This window comes from Drosophila willistoni (genome assembly GCF_018902025.1).
Source record: "Drosophila willistoni isolate 14030-0811.24 chromosome XL unlocalized genomic scaffold, UCI_dwil_1.1 Seg141, whole genome shotgun sequence".
Lineage (NCBI taxonomy): Eukaryota > Metazoa > Arthropoda > Insecta > Diptera > Drosophilidae > Drosophila > Drosophila willistoni.
The window spans coordinates 1,726,273-1,752,740 of NW_025814052.1; the positions used below are offsets into that span (position 1 = coordinate 1,726,273).

A 26,468-nucleotide genomic window follows, 5' to 3' on the forward strand; every position below is an offset into this window, starting at 1 on the left:
ATTCTTGAAAGAGCTATACGGACAATAATCTTCTTCTTGGAAGATTGAATTCGAGCCGGCTAAAGTGCATATGTACTTGTATGCTATATGTTGAAAATACCTTATGTTTCTTCTTGCAGCCCTGTATTATTTGATACCCCTGGTTATATCGATTGCACTAAGCTTCTAAGTTATCGATATACGATACTCTGTAACTCTAAATATGCTAATTTTTCTTTTTCCGCCTTTGAGAGTGTATAAAAGATAAACTTTTCATTTAACGCAATCAAATCGATCGTCAACATTATAGTCTATCGATCCAGTATCATACATTTGAGAGGTCTAGTTGGAATTATTGAGACAATGAGAAACCTAGAAGCAATTGCTTTCTATTCTAACTGTTTTCATTGTCGAAAATTAAATTTGGATATGTATTTGCGAAAGAAAATTGAAATCATTGAAACGATTTTTTTAAATTTTTGGAAATTTTCACATTTACTGTTCGTTGGCAATGAGCAGGATTCAGTGAAATCCCATTTTTTTTTTTTTTTTGGATGGGTGGGAAAGGGTCAAAAAATGATAAAGCGCTCAATTGCAGCTTGTAGTTAAAACCATGAACTGGCCACGCCCACCAAGTCCACAACCACAGCATGCATAGCGAGCGAGCGAGCCAAGGGATAGAGAGAGAGAGAGAGAGAGAGAAAGCAAAAGGGAGAATGAGATAGAGACAGGCCAATATTTCAAACACGCGTCGAACGCATTTCCCGTACGGAAAACGGTTACAGCGGAAATGCAACTTTGGCCGTTGTTCGAGCGTAACTGTTGTTTATGTTTGCCCACTCACATCAGCCAAACCCCTTTCACCCGCTGCAGTCAGCCCTTGTCCATCTTTAACCACACACACACACACACACCTCCATGATTGTGGCCAGAGTTATCAACAGAACGAGAAGAGGAACAGAATAGTACCAAACAGAACTGCGCAAACCTTCGACTTGAAACCCGCATAAATTGCTTTTTTTTTCGTTGGTTTTTGTTTGGGTCAGTTGCCAGTTCCGCTTTAGTCCCCTTTTTCTTGCTTTTTTTTTCTGTTTTTCTTTTTTTGCTGTTCTCTTTTTGACATTCATTTTCTTGGCCGTTGACAAAAGTCTCAGGCAGTAAATTGAGATGGATGGCAACAGAGCTCACAGATACAGAGCAAGAGGGAGTGGGAGAGAGAGATGTGGGCCGGGGGAGAAAGTAACAAAGAATAAAAGAAATGGTGTGTTCAGTGTGTAATGTGTCTGATTCTTTTGCTGTCGCCTTAGTTGAGCCAATGAGCCTCGGTTTCGATGAAGCCAACCGAAGGGGATTCCCTCGAACTACTGGCTGTTCCTTAATTGGTTTGTCTTTTCTCATCATCATCGTGATGATGATGATGATAATGATGATGCTGTCTTTTTACAGAATGCTTGTGGTCAAGGTGACCCTGACTAAGTATTAACTCGCTGTTTACTTTTCCTTAAAACATATTTATTTTCAATTTGAAAGCATCTTGAAGAAGAGTATGTATGCCCGTGTCCTTGAAATTGAACAAAAGCTATATTAAGAGCTATAAGAAGAACGATGAAAGATGATTTTATAAATATATCAATAATGCAAATAAAATAAGTTTTGCATGTTATTCAAATATCGTTATATATAAATGGATTTAATATCGTTTTGGTGGTTGGCCAAATTAATTTTAGTATGAGAATTTAGTCTTTAATGTTTCTATATGCATTTTTTCTTTATTTTAATCAATTCTTTAATTTGCCTCATTAGCTTTGCTTTTGTATTTATCTTTTTACGTTTCATTTTTGTTGTTGTTGTTGTTAATTATTATTGTTATTTTGAAAAAAAAGAAGGAAAAAATACTTTTTATTCGAAGTATCTTTTGTTTTTGTGTTTTTGTTTCATTTTTTATTTTTTATTTTTATGTTCCTGCTGCTTCTGCATCTCCGTTTGGCATGTTCATTTTTATTGCTGCTTTCAGCGTCATATTATCTCTCTTTCATTCTCTTGCATATTTCAATTATTTTGATATTCTGCATTTTTACTCATTTTTATGCTGATTATTTGAGCCTGTGAAATTTGCAGGCGTCATTAAATGGCATTTTTATTGGCCTTGCAAATGTTTCGCTTGCGTTTTTTCCCTCATTTTTTATTCCTCTCTTTTTTTGTTGGTGTTTTTTTTTGTATTTTTGTTGAATTAATTGTGCCGCTGCTGATGTTATTGTTGCATGGTTGGATAAAAACGGGTGTGAGGGGAGGCCTGGCCGGAATGTGAGTGAGAAGTAAGGTGAAAGCGTGAAAAGGGAAAGCAAAGAAGAGGCAAAGATGCGCTCATTTCGGTACACTGAGAGGGACACATAGAGAAAGGTATAGAAAATTATTTTTGTTAATTGTTAAATGGAAAAATTAATTCTTCAAAGATTCTTCTGCAAGGTGAATGTTGTTCATTAAGTTTCAGTTCCGTCTTCTTTTTTCTGCTTAGCTGGATTTGAGTTTGCTTGCTTTTCTCTCAGTGCAGATAGATACGAATGTGTATGAAGGCGTGGCAGTGACTATCATTTGTTATATGCGTCGCCGTTAGCGATGTGACGACGTTTTATGAGCAACTCATTTGGCTACCATCTCGTCGACAAGAACATGGAGGCAGAGCTGAGGTGAGAGTTGTTTGTGTGTGTGTGTGTGTGTGTGTGAGAGAAAGAGAAGAGAAATACGCAGAACTTTCAGTTTTTCTTGCTATGCTGGCGGCATTAAAATCGCATAATTGCTTCGCGTCGTTAACTTGCCCAAAGCAGCAAGAACACCAACTTCAACGACACCACCAACAACAACAACATCAACAACAACAAACACCACCAAGAAACAAAAATACAAAAAAAAAAAGAAGCTAAGTGAAAAGATGGTAGCACGGACAGATAACTTTTGGTAAGTCGACAACAAAAAAGTCGACCATTTGATACTCCATAGGAATAATTTGAAACAATCCTTAAACTTCTCTGGCAGTCTGAAATAAAACATTCAATATTTATCAACAAATTTATCTAAAAGTGCCAATTTAAATTGGGCAATACAAGTTTAGTAAAAGAAGAAGAGAATTAGAAAACTTCAAAAGTATCAATTTTTTTTTTAAGACAAAAAAATAAGAACTGTTTTCAAATTTTTCCAAAATTATCTACTTTATTTTAGGACTTCTCTTCACTTTAGACTTTTGAATTTTATTTTGTATTTAGTAAAATAAGAAGAACTTAATGAAATGGAAAGATTTTTTATTTTGTATTTAGTATTTCATCACAAAAATTTAGGGAAACATATTTGTTAAAAAATACAAAAATGTTTAACAATCTTTGAAGTAAAAATATTTAATATTAAGGAGAGATTGAGAGATTGAAATATAGCTATAGATATATAGATAGACTATTGAAGTAGGTGAAAAGAAGTTGAACAAAGATTGTCTTATAAAATTAGGATATAAGTAATGTCTATCGGTTGTAGTATTTATTAGGTATATGGGTTAAAGAAAAACGAAACTTAATTTTCTTTTAGATTTCCTTTTTTCGTTTTTCGTTTCAGGATCAGGAGGAGTAGGGTGAGGGGTGGTTAGGCCGTAACGAAATGGGGGAAACCCTTCGCTGTTGGGCGACAAAAATATTTGCTTAATGAAATTGTATGCGCGCTGGAGAATTTCCCTCTCCTATCTACTTCCTTCTCTTCAACACGCCCCTATTTCCTCGTGTGTGTGTGTGTGTGTGTGAATGAAATTAATTTCAAACATGAACCGTTACCATTCTGGCGTTGTGGGCGTGGCTATGGCAAGGGGCGTGGAAGCCAAACGAGTTGATTCTTTTGAGCTTAAGATGCCTGGCTTATGAAATGAAATGTTGTTGTCTTTCAAACTTTCTTGGGCCACATTTTTGTTAATATATATATATGTGTGTGTGTGTTTGTGTATATGTGTGGGTGTATATATATATATATACATAAATATATGACCGTTTATGTGCTTATAAGTATTTGAGTTAAGTTTTTTGTTGCTTCCTTTTTCCTCTTTTTGTTTGTCGCTCTTCGCTTTTACTTGAGTGTTTGTTTGGTGTTTCATTTTATTATTAGCTGCATAAATAAAATACTCGTAATCAGCGGAAAATGAGAAAAAGCATCATCTCTTCTCCGGAGTGCCTGTCATTTATGTTTTATCTCTTCTTGGCTATGGCTTATGAATTACTAAATGATGTGTGTTTCGGGACACAAACCCACTCCTCAGCTCCATCGGCTGGATGGCGGTTGAGCGTTAATTCAAATGTTGTAATATCGTTATTTTAAAGATTATGATGTTGTGGAAAGTTAGTAAATGTTTTCTTCTTTTTTTTTTTAATATTCGTATTTAAACCGATATATAAATGAATATTATTTGACGCAATTCCCAGTTATCGTTAAACGCAGATGGCAATAAGAAGGTAACATAATTGTCTGGGTGATATACATATGCCTTTCGAGTATGCGATTCCAGTTGGGTGCCCTTATAAGTTGGCTACACTTTACGCATAGCATAATCGATAACAGATTCTGTTCCCTATGACTGGTAAGACTGGTTAGATTATCTTAAGTTTATCTCAAATACATGTTAACTATGATTAAAAATCACTTCTCAGTATATTTTCAATCCTCATAAGTAGGCAACACTTTATGCATAGCTTATTCTTATAGTAAGTGTCGTCGACAGCCGATTCTGGTAATCGATCCTAATAACTATTAAGACCTTTAGTTCATTCTAAGTATATGTCGGTATATTTTTGATCCTCATAAGTAGGCAACAGTTTATGCATAACTTTGAATTTGTATTAAGTATACGCAGCATGTGCTTAATAAACACATCAATTGACAAGTCGAATAAGAGCATTTTGGGGTAATCAAGCGAGTTTTGCTTATTGGTACACTATGAGCATCATTCGTTTATATCACGTATACGCCGCAATGGCAAAGAGACAAATAATTTTGATGCTCGTTGATTCAAAAGCGCAGTGAGCAAACTAGCTAAAAATCAGTTTTCTTTTTTTTTTTTTTGGGTTAAAAAAACAAGGCAAAACTTTTGTTTATTTTTTTTTTTCGTGTTGCATGGGGCGTATATCTATATATGTAGCGCATCACGTATACGCCCCGCCGCCGAGGAAGCCGCATGCGCTTGATTAACATTTATACAATTGAAATTTGATTAACAGTTTACACAAATTGATTCGATTTAAGCAATTAATTGAATTCAATGGCATATGTGCATACTGAATAGAGGTTTAAATGAACTCAAAATGAAAGCAGCTTAACAACAAATTCAAAAACGTGTGTGTGTGTGTAGGTGTATGCTGTCATCGTCGTCAATCAAGGATTCAGCCGCGGTGGTTTTTAAATAAGCAATTGCAGCTGCTTTTATTATTATTTATAATGAATCTGGCATTGTTATTTTGCCTTACCTTCTCTCTGCCTTCCGTGCGCTCGCTTTCTCGCTAACTAAACGCTAAGTGTTACAAGAGACAGATGGGGCAACATTAAAGTTGAGTCTGACTCAAATTGCAGCTGTGTAAATGCCGGAAGTAAAAATTACTTTTTAAATTAGTTTCTCACAAACACACACACACAGGCGCATACATACACAAGGACACCTGATGCCAAGAGGTGTTTAATTTAGTCAACATGTGCACTTATCTTGGTGTGTAGCTAAATGTGTGTGTGTGTGTGTGTGTGTGGTGGAAAGCAGCAAAACTTTCTGCATTTCCAAATGTTTCTCTAAACCAGAGAATAGAGAAAAAGAGAGCGAGTGAGAGAGAACAAAAGAAAGAGAAACAATTACACATTTAATTCTTTCATTGTTACCAACCAGAAACAAAGTTAAATTTTCAGTTATATATACATATATATATGAGGCAAATGGGTTTTGTTGCCAGAGTGAACTGAACTTCAATTAAATGAAATCTTTTCAGATTAATCAGATTGTTCATATGATTCTACTAACTGTTAAATTATCTTCTGTAACAAAACCATGACTTGAACTTTAAAATTCAGCATTAGATCCAATGAAACTATCCCCTTTTTGGTTGCTACTTAATTGCAAAAACGAAAGCATAGCAAATGTCACTGCCCTTAAATAACAGAAACAGCAACAACAACAACACCAACACCAACACCAACACCAACAGCAACGCAACCCTCTGTCGGCATTCGGCGTGTCCGGTGTCCCAGTGTCCGGTGTCCGGTGTCCAGTGTCCGGTCTAAAAGGCTCAAGAAGACCACAATTATTTCCGTTTAAATGTGCCACTCCCCTTGCCCGCCCACTCTTAAGCTACTCTAACCATTTGTTGTACCCCTTTTTTCTCTCCAGAGCTTTTCGCCAGCTTTGGCTCTGCTTTTAGAACTTATTTTTGAACTTATGACTGTAAAACGAAGAATAAAAGCAAAAAAACCGGTTCGTTTTTTATTTTCCTGTTTTTTTTTTTTTGTTTTTTTTGTTTTTCTACTTCTGTGTGGCTTCATTAAGCCAAAAGCATACTTTGCGGTTGCATAGAGCTTCTATTAGTGGTTCACTCTTTTTGGTGTTTTATCTAACTTAATAAGCGCCACAAAGTATGCAACGGATTTGAGAACCCTCACAGCCCCAGCAGCGATTTGAATTTCATTTGCAAAATGCAAACGAACAGAAACTTTCCGTTACCTCAATTGCTGTGAATTTATTTTGTAAAATGGCACAAAAAAAAAAAAAAAAAAAACTGGCAAACCTCGAAACTAGTGATTCGTAAATCCTTTAATCTTTATCGTTTTATTACTTTACTATTATTATCTTTCTATTAAATGTCTCAACTTTATTTAAACAATTAGTTTAGCTTCAGTCATGAAGCTTGCAATTTTAGGAACTTGAATTCTTTTTGAAATCTTTAAATGCACATCCAATGATAAAATCGTTGCCAATTACACTGGCCAATATTTTTGAGATGAAAAGGTGTCCTATGGTAATTTGGTGGTTGCTGACCAAGAATTCGATAATATATTTAAAATGTAAAAAAAAAAATAATATTTTGACTCTCTGTTGCATACTTTTGGGTGCATATTTTACAAGATTTAAAAAGGTTTTGGATTTATCCTGACATACTAATATATTTCCACCCTTATATCATCTTTAAGCTCTAGTTCTCTAAGGATCAAAAATCTGCATGACTAAACATTGAGCCCTTTAATTTTCTATGGTTAAAAGAAAATTCAACACACAGCATAACATTAGTTTAGGTTCTTTCGCTAATTGTGGCCACTGATGGTAAATTGATTGTCAAAACGAAACATTGAGAATTAGCATGTTATTCAGGCATATGCTATTTGCCGAACCACACCCAAAATTTGCCCCTGACCCCCATATACATGCAACAAGCATGTGCCACCTACTCTCGTTTTCTCACTAAATCTCTCTCACTGTCTCTCTCTCTCTCTCTCGTATGCTCTTAAAAAAAAGTGCAATCCCAGACCCGGACACAGATACGGACACGAAAACTAGAGCACATCAATGGGGATTTATAAAAAATGCAAATTCATTAGAACAGCCGCTGGACTGGGTTGGGTTGGCTGGTCCAATCGTTTTTGTGAGTGTGTGAGTGCTGAGCTTAACTTTCTAATGCTTAGAGGACTAATGCCAATGGCATGACACCAAAAACCAGAGGCTGGTTTTTGTCCCCTTTAATGGGGTCGATTTTTAACAATAATTAGTAAATTATTAAAAGGTTTAATAAATAAAATGAAATGCTGCTCTCACAAATTTTAAACACAGTAGAAAATATAGGTACAAGAGAAATTAAAACACAGTTCCTAAGGACTTTAATGTCCTTCTCTTTTAGCTAGGACAGAATCATTGTCAATGTTTTTCAATGCTCAATCAAAATTTGCATCAGCCTAGAGCCAATTTGTCGCACATATGTACATACATACTAAGGGAAGACAAACACCTTGGTAAGGACAATGGCATTTTGCCGCCAAGTTGACTGGTCAATTATGTTGCCTTCTGACATTCCCAGACACCCACACACACACAAACACAGAGAGACACACAAATACCTATGTGTATACATATATACAGGAAGAGATGGACATAAATTATTGGCTAGCAAACTGTGGAAAGACTCTGAGAGATTGTGAAAGTTTTTTTTTTTTTTTGTTGGACTCATGTTCATTTGCATGTTTCTCTTGTTTATTGAACACAAAGTGCAAGATGAAAAGATAGAAAATGAGAGAGTACGATAAACTGCAATTCAGTTGAAAATTTCTGTGGTTAAAAGTTTGTTTTAGCACTTAATTAGATGCATTGGTAGTGCCTCCTTCATTTGCCTTTCTCCTTTAATTTGTCTTTCCTTGCTTATCTTTACCATCATCATCAGTATTATCATCATCATCATCAGCATCGAGCAGTAGCAGCCATTGACCGATTTCCCCAACGGCATCATTAGCCTTGTCCCGAAAGTCTTCAACTTGAATTAAAAAAGGATTTTTTTCCTTCCTTTTTTTTTGTTGGTTGGTTGCCGCCCTTTTCTCCTCCCATGTGTACCCTTTATTTGTGCATCGATCCGTTGTGAAGGCCAAGTTGCTGTCGCTTAGTGGCATTAACTACAAGTCATTATTATTGCCCATGGGGATAAGCTAACAGAAATACAAGCGCCGCATATACTGACAGTATGTCCCAACACTTTCACTAACTCTAACTTTTTCAACCTCTTTACTGTCTGCATCTCTTTCAATTTATTTAAATCGCGTTCTGAACGATTATTATAACTTGCTATTATGTCGGTTATTTTTTTTAATGCAATAACTTTACAACTTTGATAGTTAATTTTATAAATATTGTAAACCAGATAAGTTATTAACATTATGTTTGAATATCATTAAAATCAAAGATGCTGAGAAAGTGCAACCACAAGGCAAATGTTCTATATAGAAATATTCTAGAAATTTTTAGGAGTTATAGTATAGTTATATTCTCTAACTATATATCAAAATATATTGAATATTTTGCCCTTTTTTATTTCTAATATAAATACTGACAGAATCAAGTAATACATAAACGAATAAGTATTTTATCTTTCTTTTAGTATTTGTATTAAAGAGTGAGAGATTAATATGAATAAATGAATGAAATATTGTTCCTATTAGAGGTCTCAATACTTTGATCTTAACCCATTTCCATGTACTCATTGTGATGTACTCCTAATAATTGCTATGATTAATTACACTCCATAGATTTCAATATAAAAAGTAAGTACATCCGTGAGTAATGAAAGCTGAAAAGGCTGGGAAAAATATTGAATATGTTTGTCCATTGTTGTTTCTGACTGTCATTTTATTCGTTAATGTGATCATAGTTTTAAACTCAGAAATCGGAAAATTGTAAATAAAAATGTGGATACTATGTATATTTAGATACTCACTGTATTCAAACATACTTTGTTTACTCTTTAATGTACTCATTCTAAATGAAAATTATGTTCATGGTGGCTAAGAGAAAAGATGGAAACACTCATTCACATAAATTATTATTATTATTATTTAAGTATAGGATATAGTTATAAACTATCAACCTAACTATATTTTACAAGCACTGACAACTAAGGCCTTCGGCTTAGACGAAAACTACATCCATACACTAGCCTGGGATTCGAACCCGGATCCTTGTTGTTCAGTTGACTAAATGACTGGGCCACTTAGACATCTCATCTACCGAGGACTGCACATAGATTGAAAATGACACTTTCAAGTGAATGTCACATTTGTTGTTTTGAATTCATGCAAATGTTAAGTTCCTAAGGTAAAGCTATAACAAAGTAATCTAGGATTTAAAGAGAAAATTGTCAGCATCCATTCAGAAAGAAAAAACATTGAAAAGAAAATCAGTTCTCAATTCTCTGGATAACTGTGAATAATTGCCGCTTCTCAATTTATTTTTATTTTGTGAATAAAATTCTTGGACTTTTAAGATTCATTCATATAATCTATCGGCGTGACCATCTCTATTGGATTCGATACTCAGGGTATACAATTTTATGTAAGTATGTTGTATGGACACACAGATAGATATACATATATACATACATACATACATATATATTTCTCCCTCGGTCTCTCTTTGATTGTGTAAGACATAAACCACTGGGGAAATTAAAGATACATTAAATACCCTCAAATAAACGAAGCATGTGTGTTTGTAGGTCTTTGTGTGTGGTTGTGTGTCTGAGAGAAAGAGAGAGTAGTGGAGTTTTCTCTTGGAAAACGTTTTCATATATTGTTGCGATATTTATTTCGATCCAAGCCCAAAATAGGTAACTCAACTAATTAAATTATCGAGAACTTTTTGTCACATAAAAACAAACTGTTGCCCCGCTTCCAGTCTCCTTCTGCCCCCCTTTTGGCCATTCGCACACACAAAAGAAAAAAAAAAAAAAAAGCAAAAACAAAAAAAAAAAATAGAAGGCAAGTTTAATCAAAGTTTTTGTTGCTCGATTTTAATGAGCAACTTTTGCACATAAATAGAACTTAATTTTCTATTACAGTAGCTAGCCGTGTTGTTTGTAACCCTCGTACCCCCTCCCCTCTGGCCATACCTTGGCTCCACTTTGGCCAACCACTCGGTGCCAACTTATACTGCCCCCCCCCCCCCCCCATTCTTCTCACTCCCACATCTAACCACTCTAAGACTCTCTTAACAAAAGCTTAATGTCATGCTCCATAGTAGAAAGAGAGATGGCTAGGCAATTTTGGGTAGTAAAGTGTATGGGGTGTGGTGGAGGAGGGAGAGGAGGGTGACTATGGAAAGGCCTGTGGCCGAAATACTGTCGCCAACGCAAAAATATTGCTCACCAAAACTTTTATGTTTTAATATTTAATTAAAATTTTGTGTAACGTTTTGTTAATGAATTCCTATTTGACGCGTCCCGTTGCACGTGTCGCGTCCCAGCCGCAGGCTGAATGTCCATCCGGTGAAGGTTATCAACCAACTCCAACTCCAACTCCAACTCCAACTGCCGCCTGCCCGTCCGCCCTTCTTTCTTTCTGCCTCTCTGTCTGTCCCCCCATTTGATGTTTGCGTTGTCCAATAAATAGCGATGGCCGATAAAAGGACAAAAAAAAAAATTTAATAAAATGTGTAGAAATCTCAAAAAAAAAAAAGAAAAAAACAATTCTTCTTTTTCAACTACATTGACTTTGAAGATAATAATAATTGTGTGTTGGCAAAATGAATAGTTTGTGTCAGTGTGTCCTTTTATTTTAGTTAATTAGTTTCATAGTTTTCACTCCTGGAATGTTTATGGTTTTTTGATTAGATATTGAAACCGCTCGCCCCTCTTAGATACCAAGGGAAAATTCCCATCTCCAGTAAGCACGATTATCACGCTGCCAACTCTAACTCACACTTGCTTGAATTTTTTTTTTTTTTGGTTGTAATTTTTTTTTTGTTTTTTTTTGGGTTCTTTTTCATTTTTGGTGGAGGAGGACCCAAAGGAATGGCAAAATTTATGAAATGATTTTAATTAGCTCAACGTTGTTACATTTTTATTCTCTCTCCCTCTCTCTCTCTCTCTCTCTCCTGAGTTATTCTCTATTTGGTTGGGCTATTTTGACCATTTTTATACCATTTTAATTTCTACATGGTAAAAAAGTTTCAGTTTTGTTGGCCAGGAAGCCGGAAATCTGCCATTGGAAAAGTATCAAACAAACAAACAATGTTGCAACAACAACAACAATAAGGAAAACATAGGAACAAAAAACAAAAAAAAAGTTTCATTGTGGCTAGCTGTAAAGCTGCAAAATAAGGACAGCCAAGGGGAGGAGGGAGTAGTAGGGGGCGGTTGAGGAAGTTAGGGGGCGTCCCGGGTAATGAGCAGCGGCAACAACAGCTTTATAGAACAAGAGAGCTGTAAAAGTTTAACTGCCACGTCTGTCAAAAAAGGTTTGTTTTGGACTAAATGCATGCACCACCGAACCGAACCTCACCACGCCACGCCACGCCTCCATTTTACCGCCAGTAGTATCCCAAAAAGTTGTTGGTTTGTAAATGAACTTCACATCAGGCATCACTCGCAGTTGATTAACCATGCACATGCCCAACAGGATATTCATTTATCTATTTATAATTAGGCCAAAACTCTTTAAACAATTTACCAAAAGTCGAAATATAGTTTTTTTTTAATTTTGTAATTTGAATGAATTTAGAGTTTAAACTTTAATTGTTGGTAGACTCGTCGGAGAAGCATCTAAAGATGTTTGCTGAGAACTTTTCACCCAAGTCAATTTTCTATGCTAAAAGAGTATTTTTGTAGTCTCTTTATGTATATCAAATGCAACATAATTTTCCCATAACCATTCCACTTGCCAGTTTGACCATTGCTGAATGTTCAAAACAGTTGGACGCATTAAAAAGTTAGCACATTTTCCCCCCCAAAACCTAAAAAGCAAAAAAATGTATCCAAGCAACCCTCTGGTTTTTGGCTTTATGCGAATAATGAAAGTGAAATGTGTAAAACCGCAAAACCGTTCAGAATGAGTCTGGGTCTGGGACTGGGTTTTTGGATTGGGTGTGTGTGTGTGTGTTCTAGAGTTTTTGGCGTAGTTCATTCGTTCTCGTTCTCTCCGTTTCTAGTCGTCCTGGCTAATTGTAACTAAAAAGTTGCTCATTAAGCTGCCGACTGGCCGGCTGGACGACTGGCTGTCTGCCTGACTGCCTGCCTGCCTGCCTGCCTGCTGGCAATGGCGCTAAATACAATCAAATTAGTTGTTTCCGCTTTGGAATTATGCTACTTCCGGCCCGACCCAAAATGTGTTCACGTGTTTGTGCTCAAATAATTTTGCAGGTTTCACTTTGATTTCAATTCGCTTATCCGTTTCTATTTCATTGGACTTTAGTTAGAATGGCGATGGATGATGGTATATCGATAAACATTTATTATATCACACGTTTAATGCTTCAATAGTTCGGATCTTACTTATAGATTGAAAATCTAAAATGAAAGCTTTTGTGTGTTCTGTTTCATTGGACTTTAGTTAGAATGGCGATGGATTGTGTATGATTGTTGACATCATTGTATCGTATATCGATAAACATCAGACGCTTAATGTTTCTATTAGTTTGAGGTTAGAAATCTTTTTTGTTAAGAACAAAGTAGGCAGGGATTTTTAAATCTAATGTCAAAGATAGGTTCAGTATCAAAACGACACATAGACTTGTTAATCAAACGTGAAACGGGACTGTGAATAGTTTCATTCGTTTATATTAATATCTTTTGAATTTGCTTGTTCCTTTAGACGCACAATGCAAGCCGCCGGAAGTGATAAGGATAAAAAAAATAAACCAAACCAATTAGTCAAATTTGTGCACAGGCCAAGTAATTATTAACAATTATTTGTTTTAATTTTCCAAAAAAAATTCAACTCAACGCATTTCATTTTATTAGTAAGCTGCAGATGGAAAAAGTTCGGTGATATTAATAAAATTGGCGATATTAAACATATGAAAAAAACCTCACTGGAAGACGATATAAGGGATTACGTTACCGGAAATAAGGCAACCAATGTGAAATTGTTGATTGGCGACCGAACGTACGAATGCAATTTATCAATATTATTTAACTATTGTGCTGGCCTAAAGTCGAAAATGACGCCAGGCTTGATATTTCGAATTCCCGAAACAAAAGTATCAGCAAATGTTTTTGAATTGATCTATTTGTGGATGACAAACGAATACGTCTATTGTCGGTCAAACGTATTAGTCGATATGCTTATCGCCGCCGAGTATATGAAAGTGTATGGCCTAATATTGTCTCTGTTCAATTGCTTTAGTCAGAATAAGCATTTTTCGGAATTGAATGCCTTTAAATGTTATATGTTGGCCTATGAAAAAGGTGTTGATCCTCTGATGTATTTGATGATGGATCGCATTTCCGTTTGTTTTCTAATCATAATATCAACATTGGAATATCGTAGATTTCAAATCGATCAAGTGTGTGAGTTACTATCATCAAATTATATTGGTGTACAATCAGAGATCGAGGTAATGTTTGTAAAGGTGTAGTAGTAGTCGTCACCGCTTATCAATAATCATATTCTCAATACATTCCTCAGGTGTTCTATGCTGCTCTAATGTGGCTTTTTTGGGACTATAGAAACCGTCATAAATATATCAAGCTACTATTCCGTGTCATCAGATTCAAGTTACTACCATCAACTTTTATTTTAGATTGGGCTGAACGCTTGCATGAGTTGCCCAAAGAATTGGCCAACGAATTATGCCCAATTCTTTACGGTACCATGGTCTTTCATCAAGAGGTTTATCTCGATTGTTTTGGCTCTGATGATTTTGATATGCTACCAAATGAACGTAACTGGATTCGTGATAACGAGTGTCCATATCTTGATCTATTGGATAAGCATCTTGCCTATGAAATGAATCTTCATCAGTTCTCCACTTATTTAAGGATGATAATAAGAGATAAACGTGGTTTCCTGAGCCGCATTGTGCCTGTGGATTACAGAGGCTGGTAGTGCATTTATTGACTGCACTCTTGATGGTTATTTTTGTTGCATTCTCTCTTCTATTAACCTAAATAGAATAAAACATAGCAAACATTTGTTCTGCACTTTCTCTTTCATTGTTGATACAACTTGTTTACACTGTTTAAAAACTATTAAAATTGGTAAACCATGTTAGCCCATGTCCACATCTATCAATTAATTATCAATTTGTAAATTGTTTTCTGGAATTTTAAGTGCAAGAAAATTAAAGACACAATTTGGAGATTGAAACTTTGGAAAATTGCTTAGAAAATTTAACTGAAAAATCATGCATAATTAGGAGGTTTCGTTTGGTCTTTAAAGGGAAATTAAAAGAAATTTTGTAAGTAGATTTATGTAGAAAAAAATAGTTTCAACTTAAGCTTTGAATTTATTTAACAATTATATTTGGGCTAAATAATTTGGCTTGGACTTTTAGTTATAATTAATTCGGATTAAAGTGACTTAAAATAGAGAAACAAAAAAAAAGAAACTAAAAGTCCAATATAGAATAAAGAGTTGATAGTTCCAAAAAAAAAAAAAAAAAAAATTGTTAAATAAAGTTTCACGTTCTCTTTTACGGGCAATTTCAACGCCGTTTTTGGAGCCACCTGCACATGCACATTCAAACACACATATGTGTATGAATTTCTCTCTTTCTCTCTCTCTCTGTGTGTGTGTGTGTGTGTGTAGAGAGAGGGACAGAGTTATCTTTCAGCAAGCAAACGAGCCATGGAGGCAAAAGAATGAGAGTGAGGCGATGCCCATGGACGTGACTCAAATGGAGGCAGTTTTGTTGTTTAGTGTTGCATACTTTTCGGAGTGGGGCCTTGCTTTTGCCTTTGCTTTGGGGATTTATTTGCATTTTATTTTCGCAAATAGTTTGCCGCAATCTGTGTCTCGTTCGCACAACAAGAGTGTCGTGTTTAAAATTTATGAACTTTGTTCATACATATACACACACACACATGTATCTAAGCCGTTTATGTATGTGTGTGTGTGAGTGTGTGTGTGTGTATTCGAGGTGCACGGTGTGTGTGTCCATGATGCATGACTATGTAAATAGACATTTTTGCACTAGAAAAACACTTTTACCCATATAATGGGAGTTAGAGATTCTGTTTTTGGTTTTTTTCTCGGTTTTTTGTTTCTTGGCATTTTGCATAATATTATTTGTTATGTTTTGAATTTCTGCATATTCGATGAAAGTGTTTTATGAGTTTGTTAATTGACCACATATGTGGACGGTCTTAAGCGAATTTGAACTATAGAGCTAATAAAATATTTGACATCTTTATGAAAAGGAATCATTTCCAGTGTTTTGTTTCACAGGGAGACAAATAATTGAGACAGAAAAGTACCAAATTTACCATCAGGATTTAAAAAAAGTTAGCAATAAGCGATGACCAGAAGATCTTACTTAGTGTTGGCATCTGATACCCAATCCTAGTCTATTATTTTTGCTCAAGCGATTTAATTGTACCAAAAATTGTTCCTTAATTAATGGCTCAAATAATTGCCTCGTGTTTTAGAACATGTTTAAAAAAAATGTATATTCAAGATCCTACTAACTCAGTTTTAGCTATCATAGAGAACATAGCAACAGAAATAGCTAAATTATTAAAAACAAAAGAAAGAAAAAGAAAAGACGTTTCACCAACTGATGAAGTTGAATTGGACTTAAACGATTGGTTCAAAGGTCCAATGATGTTTCTCGAACTCTCTTTACATTTGGACTGATCAATATTGTGTCTTAATAGGGACTTTTGTTAGAGCTAAGAGACTTTGTGGTACAAAGCAAGTGCTCGTGTCTCTGAAAAGGGGAACAGATTAACTACCCACTATCCACTTTTCTATACTACCTTTTCTTCGTAATTAATAATCGCCCTCTTTCGATTTATTTTATGATTGAATAATCGATTAATTATATTTGTTTTGCCATCGCTATTTCTTACAGAATATATATATATGACATCATGATATTATCATTCTTTGGTTGTCAATGTTCATCGTGATGGAGGGAAGAATATTGCAGCAGTCCTTGTAAATTCATCTACTTTGCATTGGGCTAAATTTAAATGGCCAACAGCATGCTTAAAGCTCAAGTAGAACATAATTTGTATACAGTTTTATGCTATTTTCCATGTACGCGTTTGTTTTTTTTTTTTTGTATTTTTTATTTTTTTTTTCTTGTTGTTTTTACAATTTATGTTGAATTTTGCTGTATCGCTTTTTGCTGCTGCTGTTGCTGCTGTTGTTTTTTAAGCTGAAATATGGTGAAATTTGCCGCTTACGCTGCTTGCGCGTATCTCTCGTAAATATCGCGTATACGCCGTGTGCCCATGCCAAGACCATGAAAGATGCACAAGAAGGGGTAAAGGGGTAAAGGGGTAAAGGAGAAAGGAGCTATGCAAAAGGGCGTATTACCGTTGGCTACAAAATGCATATAACATGGCGTCGCACAGAGCAATTTTTACTTTTACTGGTTTGCTTTTTGCGCTACCGTTTTCCTACAACACCGCAATCCCCGCAGTCCCCATTAGACTTGCACTCACTCTTGGTGGCTCTTATAGCTTGTCCAACTTCAATTCCAACTGTAACTCCAACGTTGCATCGTTTCATCGCGCAATTTCCGCACAAGTGTTGGCAATATAAAAATAGCGACAAAATATAAAAGTAATTTATGTGCACTTTTTCCATATCATTTCTACACCCCGGACACACCCATCTCCACACCCGCCCACCACCCACAATCCCCCCCGTTTCGGCCAAACAAACACACCTCAACCCTTTTGGCATTTCTTTATAGTTTATAAAAATTACTTTTTCTCTGCAAATGAATATGAAAAATGTATGTTGATGCCGCTTGTTTGTATGCATAAAATTGCATTTAATTTATGAAAAACCAACAAATTATACGAGGGTTGGCATACAAGTTACCAGCAAGTTACCAGCAAACTTTTGATTCGTTTATCAAAATTCATAATAAATATTTAATATCAGATGAAGTAATATACCTATATTAACATATTTATGGAGCACACCTCTTTCATTTAAAATATTTATAAATTCTTTTAAATAATTGAGAAAGTGTGAAAAAAATAGGATTTGATTAGTTGGCAATTGAAAATTTGATTAATTCATTTGCAATTTTCCAAAAACCGAAATTAAATATTCTTTGTATGCAAACAGTACATATACTTATGTGTGTGAGTGTGTGTGTGTGTGTGTGTGTGTGTATTTGTGTGGCCAAATGCATTTCATTAATGCGTTGGATATCGTATAATCATGTGGTTAGCCATCAATTGCCCCGCACATTCCATAACCACAACACCTGGTGGTTGGACCATCACCAATATCAACAGCTAGCCACTGGCCACTCCACTCCACTCGAATTATAACTATTTCACGGTGGGAAATTTACGTGCCAAATCAAATTATAGCCAAAAACCCACAAATCGTTCATAAATATTTGAACTATGGCACGGGCTTCTATAGAGAATGTAACACTCAAGGGGATACAACAATACATACATAATTATGGGCAAGTAAAATAAGGTAAATCTTAGACAATTTCAATTATAATTCAAAATTTTGGATTGATTGATTATTGCTCACACACACTCACATACATAATTATGAGTCTTAAAGGTGAAAACTTTTTCCACTTGTAGAACAAGCAAACATGACCTACAACAAAAATACATTAAAACGCCAAGCATTGTCTACGTGGAAGTTTATATACCCTAGCGTTTCGAACCATTTGAAAACTTTTAATTTGTTTTAATAGATTTTCTAAAAATTGTTCCGTTTGTCAAATTTATTATAATATATTTCTCATTTAATAATTAAACATATTTTCTGATCGTTTCTTTGGCGACTATATGTTATAGTGTTTCGATCTGACGAATTTAATCTCATTTAGGCAATGGAAGGCTTAAATATTAACTTTTATTGCAGTAGCTTTTAAATTGATTCAAAGATACAACAAAAATACTGTACAGATTCTCCATCTGATTCATTGAATATAACATCTTCTGTAAGGGTATACAAAAATGTTGCCACCCCGATTCCAGCTTCTGCTGAAAGCTTAAAAGAAAGGGAAATTCTTTTCACAATAAAAATGTAAAACAGTTCTAGTTGTAGTTCTTGGAGGGAAATATTTGGCAAATATCTTTTTATGCTTTTGGAAGAAGAGTCCAAGAGAGAAACTGATGAACTGCATGGATGACTAGTAAACATGCATTTTGGGAGTGGAGAAGAAAGTTGTCCCTTTCACAGAGTTGAAAGTTGAGGTGGTTATACGTAATAAGTTTTGAATAGGAAACGTTTGAGGATGTTTATTGAATTTCAAATGGATTTCTTTCTTTCACTTCGTATTTATCGTTCATACTGTCTTACCACACATCAAATTTTACTATTATGGATTGTTTAATTGTTAATTGACATTGTTTAAAGTCAATTCGAGTTAACGGTTAACAATAAGTTGATAGAATAAATGAAAGTACTTAAATGCCTTATTTTATTGTAATACCCTATGATTACCGCAGGCCTGTTAAATGTGATTTCTGTTGCTTCTTTTGTTTTCGTTTTTCGTGTACCTGCTCCAATGTTCTTGCCATTTCTACACACACAGTGTCCACACACACACACACACAGAGAAAGAGAGAAAAGGATGAGAATGAGGCGGTTGCCAAGCATTTTGCATTCCTAGCAGGCAAATGAACTCACTTGAATAATCGTCTCTTTGGGAGTTATCTCGCACTTTAAATACGTTGGCGAATTTTAATGAAAACGTCCTTTCAACGCAAGATAAATTATTCAAAAGTTTGCCACTGCCACACGAACGGCAAACAGAAGAGATGGAGCGAGATGGGTAGCGAGTGCTCTGGATTCACTTTTGTTGTTACCTTCACTGTTACCGTTACCATTTCTCGTTCTCTTGGTCTCGTTTGGCGTTCGCATTCTCGTTGTTCTCGTTGTACTCGTTGTTCTTGTTGTTGTTGTTGCTTGTCGCATTTTATGTGTGTTGTTGGCCATTCTTATGTTCACCTTTTTGATGCCTGTGCAAAGTTCGTTGGTCCACCCTCAACAACCTCAACTTGAGACTTTCTACAAACCCTCTTCCCGCTTCTCTTTTTTCGGATTCCTTTTATAAATGTTGGTGTTGAAAATTCCACCAATTTCTATACCCTATATACCATAAGCATTGATTAGTTAAAGACTTGATCTACATCCTAACGATAACACAATAGTTAGTTTGCCTTTACATCGTTACATCTACTCGATATTGAAGAATTTAAAGTTTTATTTTTGTTAAAGTGCATCGATAGTTTTTTTTAGGATACTAGTTGACATTTCTACAGGGTATCTCTAAATTCGTAGTGGTAGTTTTTTGTGTTTTTTTTTGTGTTTTACCATTGTGTTCGTCGCTTGGCATTTCGGTTCCAGGCAGGTTTTGGACAGTTTTGTTCCTCTTCAGCTGCAGCGCTTCAGCTTCTATTCTATTCTTGTTTGTTTGCCTGGCACTTTTCAAGTGAGAAAAAGTCTTTTAGATGAGATTGTTTCTGCTCCAACATAGCCCAACCCGCACCCGCACCCCTCCCCAACAGCCCACCACACCCCTCCCCAACAGCCCACCACACCCCTCCCCAACAGCCCACCACACCCCGTCAAATATTTCGTTTTGTGTGTGTGTGTTTTTTTTTTTTTTTGCCTGTTTTTGCTTTTTCTTCCGTATTTTGTCAGCTTGACAGAAATAGCCCGCAGTTGGATAATATTATAAAGAAAAATAAAATTTTCCTATAGTAAGTAGTTTATATTGAATGAATAGCGAATAGAAATGGAAATAGGGAAAGCAAGAAGAAAAGGGAATAGATGAGACACACAGAAATATATTTACTTTCTTTTTGATTGAAACATAATTTCATTACTTGAAAAATACATTCGAAATATTTGTTTCTCATGGCTGGTGTTTTGTTAGTTTCACAGTTGAAAGAGGTGAAACTCAGGTGAAACTCAGAGGTAAAAAAGATTACATCTTTATGGACTTTATAGTTTTCTATCGTCAATGTATCGCATTGACGTATTCTTTGATATCAAAAGCGGTCTTTTTATTAACAAAGATCTTAACTAAATACGAATTGATGATGAGATGGGGGTCTCGGGACCCTCTGGATAGATTCAAAGCTCCGTTTCTTGTTTTTTATGGATCTTGTATCGATATTATACTAACCATACTAACGGAAAAAAACCGGCAAACGTAAAGAGAGTAAAAAGCCACAAAAAAAAAAAATGCATTTAAATTTAGTTTTTAATTTTACAAATTCGCATTTGAAATATAAGTAAATGCATTGTTTTCATTTTTGCGTACTGAGCATTGTAAGTGTAAGTGTAACAGAAAATTTAGCATAAATATTAAATTTAAAAACATTTGTTTACCAAAATACCAAAGAACAAATAATCGAATTGTAGTTGTTGTTTTTTTGTTGTGTGTGTGTGTGTGTGTGTGTGTGATGTGTCTTCTTCTAAAACATATCATCTGATATTGTGCTTCGAGCACTATTGTCTTTGCCTCTTTTTAGAATATGCGATGAAGCATTTGCAGTCGGTTTACGGTTCAATTTTGTTTTTTTGGCCCTAATACGCGGCATTTGCAGTAAATTAAATTTGTGGTGCTTTGGTTGCTGATAGGACTCTATATCATTGGATTCATCTAGATATTTAATTTTCAACCGCGGCGTGTGACAAGCATCCGGACGTTCATGGATAATTAACTCCATTTGAATACCCTGGTCATCATCCACTCTATGATCATTATTGCTTTGCAAGAATTCCATAACCTCCGCTTCACGTAAAATCATATAATTCTGCTCCTGACAGAGAAACTCACTGGGATTCTGGGAGTGTATAAAGTTACGTATTAGACGTATGACACTGCGTGAATGGGTATAGGAGCGATCAAAAATTGTCATCGTATAGTGGATGTTTTTAGTCAGAGCCGGCGACACAAGCCAAAGGACGTAGATTGCCGCATTGTCAGAATTCAGGGCTACCAGCTCTTGCTCCAAACGTTTATCGGGCAATAGGGCATACCATGTGGTCTTACATATTAGCACCATAATGGGCAAATGATGCTCCAAACGACGACGTTCGTTCATTACAGCGGCATTGGGAAAACAAACATAACGTCGGCCGGGTAATGTCCCTGGTTTTCCATCAACGCCCCCAAACATCAATATTGCCAATAAATGGACCTGCCCGCATTGATATTCCCACGGATCAAAATGCAATCGTATTGGCTGATGATCAAAGACATCGCAAATTTTTGCAGTACCGCTGTGTGAGTGTTTGTGCAGCAAGTGGACAAGGAGTCCGGTAGGAAAGACCATTTGATCACAGTTGCTCAATGGACATTTGCCGGGACATCGTGACATTTGATCAAGACGTACGCGTTGCTCCTCTATTTCATCGTCTTTCTTATCCCGGGTTTTGCGATCGGTGTCCAATATAGTATCAGTCTCCGTCTCTGTTTCCGTCTTGTATTTGCGGTCCGATAATTGATCCAGATCTTTGTGGCGATTTTTATTCTTCTTGCTGCTGTTGCTTTTGGAATCCATTGTTTTTTTGAAGTTGTTATTTTGTTGTATTTCTTGTATTATTCTTTGCTGATTTGTATATGTATTTTATCGTACTTATTTCATTGGCAGTCTGTGCCTATATGATATTTATATGTGTGTGTTTCTCTATATATGTGTTTTTGTCTGTCAGAGAATAGAGAAGGAAACGGCAACTGACAGATGACAGCCTGAGCCAGGCCAATCTAAAACCAAGGGGGAAATTATGTGGCTATCGATACGTCTGCCACACAAAACTATTCCATGGGGCTAGAGAATAACAGAGAGAGAAACTAGGAGGGCTATGCAATTGAGTGGAATGGGTAGAGTATCTAGAGCCACAAAAATCGGTAACGAGCACCACACGCTCTCATATTTTAAGGCTAACAAATTGCCCAGAGCAACTTTTTCGGCAATTGAGTCAGAGAAAAAGAGAAAGAGAGAGCGAGAGAGGGAGAGAGCAGAGCAGACCGTCCCATCGAAGTTTGAGAAGTTCGAGTCGAGTTGGAGTCGGTTACTCATACATATTTTTTGATTAAGCATTCCCCAGATACAAATTAAATCAATAACTTTTGCCTTGGCAAACAAATTGAATTTAAGGTGGTGGGTGGCAGACCAGAATATATATGCATATAGTATTATATTATGCTTGGATTTACCGAAATATTTGTATACACTTTACAAAATAACCGTTAAAAATACAAAGAACACTTTTATAATTGATAATTATAATCGATTGAAAGTGAAATTTCACTATCGATTATTCTCATTCAATTCATTAAACTAATAAGTCGACATTTTTCTCCCCATTTCACTAATTATATAATGGAATGAAAAGATCACACAGATTTCAAACAAAATTGTTGTTCCTATGTAAGAATGATTCGCTGATTTCTTTTAGTGTACAGAGAGATATTTAGTAGGTTAAAAAAAGAAAAAGGAAAAGGGTTTTCTGCCACAGCTCCTCAATCAGCATAATGAAATGTAATTTGAATGCCACTTTAGTGGCTTTTTAAGGCAGGTGTCCATACACAAATGTATACCCACATATGTATGTATGTGTGTACCTACATGTATGTATATAAATTTTGGTGTCTGTGTGTGGCAACAAATCGTCTGAAAATTGAGCTGCCCGCTGACCAAAATTAACTGCTCAACCGCATTAAAACGTCCCAAAAAAAGAGAAAAAAAAATCAAACCGAAAAATGAAGAGGATGAAGGATAAAAAAAATGTAGGAGTCGTGCAACAAATAAGGACAAGAGCGGACCAAAGTGTATGTGGAAAGTTCTCTGTTCCTGTCCGATTTATGGCCCGGATAATGCAGGCGACTTACGCGCGTTAAAATTATGCAGCCACTGCATTAAAAAGTGCTGAAAGTGTTGCACGACAAACGACCCGGCGACTGGAGCCAAAAACGTTACAAAAAAAGAAAAACCACGAAAAATGCTTGAGTCATTTAACGTCGAACAGATGGCATCAATTTGTACCAAAAATCGAGCCAGGAGCAGAAGAAGCCACCAAAAAACCAGCAGAAGCACATTAAAGAGCTCGAAGCGAAGAGAGAGTAAGGGGTTTAACAAATCAAGTAACGTTTGAAATTATTGTGAAATTCATTATGAAAGATGTTGTTTTTTTGTTCTTTTGTGTTCTTTTTCACATTCGATACGTTCAAGCGGCAAACATCAGCATCACTTGACACAGTCATTGTCGTTGGGGGCAAATAGAAAAAGAAATATCTACCAAAATGTGAGTAAAGTGTGTTGTAAGAAAATGTTTTTATACCCCCTCAAGGCATAGTAGCGCCGGACATAGACACGGATACGGACATGGACATGAACATGGGCTAGGACACAGACACGGACACGGACCCGGGTCGACCCGTTCCGGCCGTGTAATGTAATGTAATGCGCGTGCTGCCAGCAAAAATAAAGAAAATGATTGGTGGCCGATGAGGACGATGAACGACGGCGGTAAACGAGCAGCTTAAGGGGGCAAGGGGACGACGACTCTTTTGGCAACAACAGCTAAAAGTGGTGCTAGCATAAGTGAAGAAAAAATAAAAAAAAAAAAAAAATGCTTGGAAAGAAAGAGAGAAAGAAAATATATGTTTCATGCCCCGAAGTGAGCGAATCAAGAGGCAAACTTGAGCCCATCGATGGGAGTTCAAAAATTGCCGAGGTCAGTCAGTGTGGAGAGTGAATTGGGTGATGCATTGGGTATGTGAGTGCATTTGCGAGTATGTGTTCAATATTTTATGGTGTCGCTTACAGGCGCATGGAGTATGGAGCATGAACCAAAACAGACACTGGCAAAGGGCAAAGGGCAAAGCCGATGAAAAGAGACCAATAGCCATGGCAAAGGCAGAGCAGAGGCAGAAAGCCAAGCCATAAGATAGCGAAAGGGAAAAAGTAAAGTGAAGTAGAATCGTGTAGAAGGACCACAAGGAGTGAAAGGGTCTGGTCAAATTACGCAGCTTGCGATATTAATATGGCAAACGGCCATGATTCGTTTGTGCCGAAAACCAACAATCAATTGGCTAGAGATGAGCAATTTAGCGATGGCCAGCACAATGATCTGGCAACGTATTTAGGGTAATAGTGATCTCTTATCCTCGAAAGACTTTTCTTGGTTTTGCGCAGTCAGATGTCTTTTTTAACAACAGCTTTAGCTAAATTTCAAAAAGAGCACGCTAAAAAAAAAGCTAAAGCCTCTTTATAATGTGGCAACGCTTAGACACATGACGTGGCAACGCCTTATAGTATCGCATGTTGTAGCCGATATATATCGAAATGTTCTCTCTAATCAGGCACGTAAAGTGTAAGTGACGAAACAGGTGGGTGGGGGATTGTTGGTACATCAACATCCATAGCCTCCGGTCAATTGAAACGACTCAAAGAGTGTTTTGGCCTGCGGGTTCCATTTCTCTTTGCCCATTGGCAACTTTTTCACTAACCCCACATTCCGCCCCGTTCAGGATCTACTGCACCTCCTTTCCTTTTCTTTCCATTTTTTTTTATCGACGCGCGGCCATATAAATTTCACTCTGGCAAATGGTTTTTATTGGCAGCCGCGACTGACCTCTCCTCCCAACCGCCTGCTTCTTTTAGCCACTCGTGCTGCTGTTTCTTTGCTTCTCTTCTCAGCGTACTGCTTCTCATCGACCGTTGAGACTGAGCTGAAAAAAGGTTAAATTTGGAAAATTGGTACGTGATTGGATTCAAAGCGCAAAATAAGTGCGTCAGTTGGTTTGCCCCATTCACTTATGGGAATGGAAAACAGACGAGAAAAAACAACAAAAATAACAAAAAATTGAAAGAAAGAGTGGGGAAAATGGAGCAAAAAGAAAAGAGAAGGAAAGGATGGACAAAAGCAGACACAAAGTGTGGCATACTTTTTGGCACGCCGCTAGCTCGATTTGTAATAAGAAATGGGTGTACGTATCTGTGTGTATATATGTGTGTGTGTGCTTTATTTTGTGGTCGGGTTTCTCTTTGAAAAATTAGAACTTTTGCCAAAGCCACAGAGCACATGGCAAAGACCCAACATACATTATATATATGTATATATCCATAGATATATGCAATATATGTTTTCTATATTTATATAGTTATATGTACGTATGTATGTATGTATGTATGTGGGGGTTAGCATAGTTTTTGATTGCTGGCAATAAAAGGGACATTTACTTTTGGCCAAACTGCAAAGACCTCAGCTAATAACTGGACTTTTGCTTCCATCAATTGTGATGTTGTCAACATGATATCCCTCTTATCCACAGTCATCCATTCCTCCTTTCTCCTGACACTAACACTAGCTAACCGCAATTGACGATGACGGAGAAGGATTCATATTTCTATTTTTATGTTAGTCTGTGATTCAATTTCACATATAAATGATGGATGGTTGAACGGAATACGTTCTTCTTATCCCTTATAGCAAAAAAAACCTTTGGTAGACCTTTTTATCTAAGCAGCGACAGCATTTGCTGTCTGTTTGTAGGAATTGAAGGCCGTTCGAGTCGATATTACTGTCGGTATAAGGATAAATTGTAAACTCTGCATGGGAATTGGTTTGACAAGTGTTTTTCAAATAATAAAATAAACTAATTAGAAAAGGAGATGTTCTTTGGTGGACTGTGAGGCCTCCTTTTGTTGTGATTTGAAGGTGGGACAGTCTGGTTAACCTATATCTCGGTTCTTGAGAAGTAATGCGTGTAAAGAAAGCATAGATTTGGATGTTATATGATCGCTTCTTGGATAGTTTCGCTTGGAAACATTTTGCTTATG

General features: G+C 36.2%; 2 protein-coding genes and 1 long non-coding RNA gene across 3 annotated transcripts; 2 read left to right on the forward strand and 1 right to left on the reverse strand.

The window, feature by feature from the left end:
• The first annotated feature begins 9,876 nt into the window (after nucleotides 1–9,876).
• LOC111519332 (actin-binding protein IPP) lies at nucleotides 9,877–14,726 on the forward strand. The gene is made up of 4 exons (XM_047011305.1): nucleotides 9,877–10,066; nucleotides 13,321–13,400; nucleotides 13,470–14,065; nucleotides 14,137–14,726. The coding sequence occupies exons 2-4, from the start codon at nucleotides 13,328–13,330 to the stop codon at nucleotides 14,554–14,556; spliced, it is 1,089 nt and encodes a 362-aa protein (XP_046867261.1). The 5' UTR covers nucleotides 9,877–10,066; nucleotides 13,321–13,327; the 3' UTR covers nucleotides 14,557–14,726.
• Nucleotides 14,727–20,864: 6,138 nt separating this feature from the next.
• Nucleotides 20,865–22,203, reverse strand: LOC6648519. Its single transcript, XM_023179579.2, has one exon. The coding sequence runs from the start codon at nucleotides 22,182–22,184 to the stop codon at nucleotides 21,093–21,095; it is 1,092 nt and encodes a 363-aa protein (XP_023035347.1). The 5' UTR covers nucleotides 22,185–22,203; the 3' UTR covers nucleotides 20,865–21,092.
• Nucleotides 22,204–23,793: 1,590 nt separating this feature from the next.
• Nucleotides 23,794–25,503, forward strand: LOC111519333. Its single transcript, XR_002724326.2, has 3 exons — nucleotides 23,794–23,928; nucleotides 23,974–24,398; nucleotides 24,453–25,503. It is a non-coding gene; the product is annotated as an uncharacterized LOC111519333 (long non-coding RNA).
• The last annotated feature ends 965 nt before the right edge of the window (nucleotides 25,504–26,468 follow it).

Coding starts and splice junctions, on each gene's coding strand:
- LOC6648519 (XM_023179579.2), bottom strand. CDS start 22,184: ATGGATTCCAAAAGCAACAGCAGCAAGAAGAATAAAAATCGCCACAAA.
- LOC111519332 (XM_047011305.1), top strand. CDS start 13,328: ATGCAAGCCGCCGGAAGTGATAAGGATAAAAAAAATAAACCAAACCAA. Junction 13,401..13,469: donor CAAATTTGTGCACAGGCCAA/GTAATTATTAAC, acceptor TCATTTTATTAG/TAAGCTGCAGATGGAAAAAG. Junction 14,066..14,136: donor GTGTACAATCAGAGATCGAG/GTAATGTTTGTA, acceptor TACATTCCTCAG/GTGTTCTATGCTGCTCTAAT.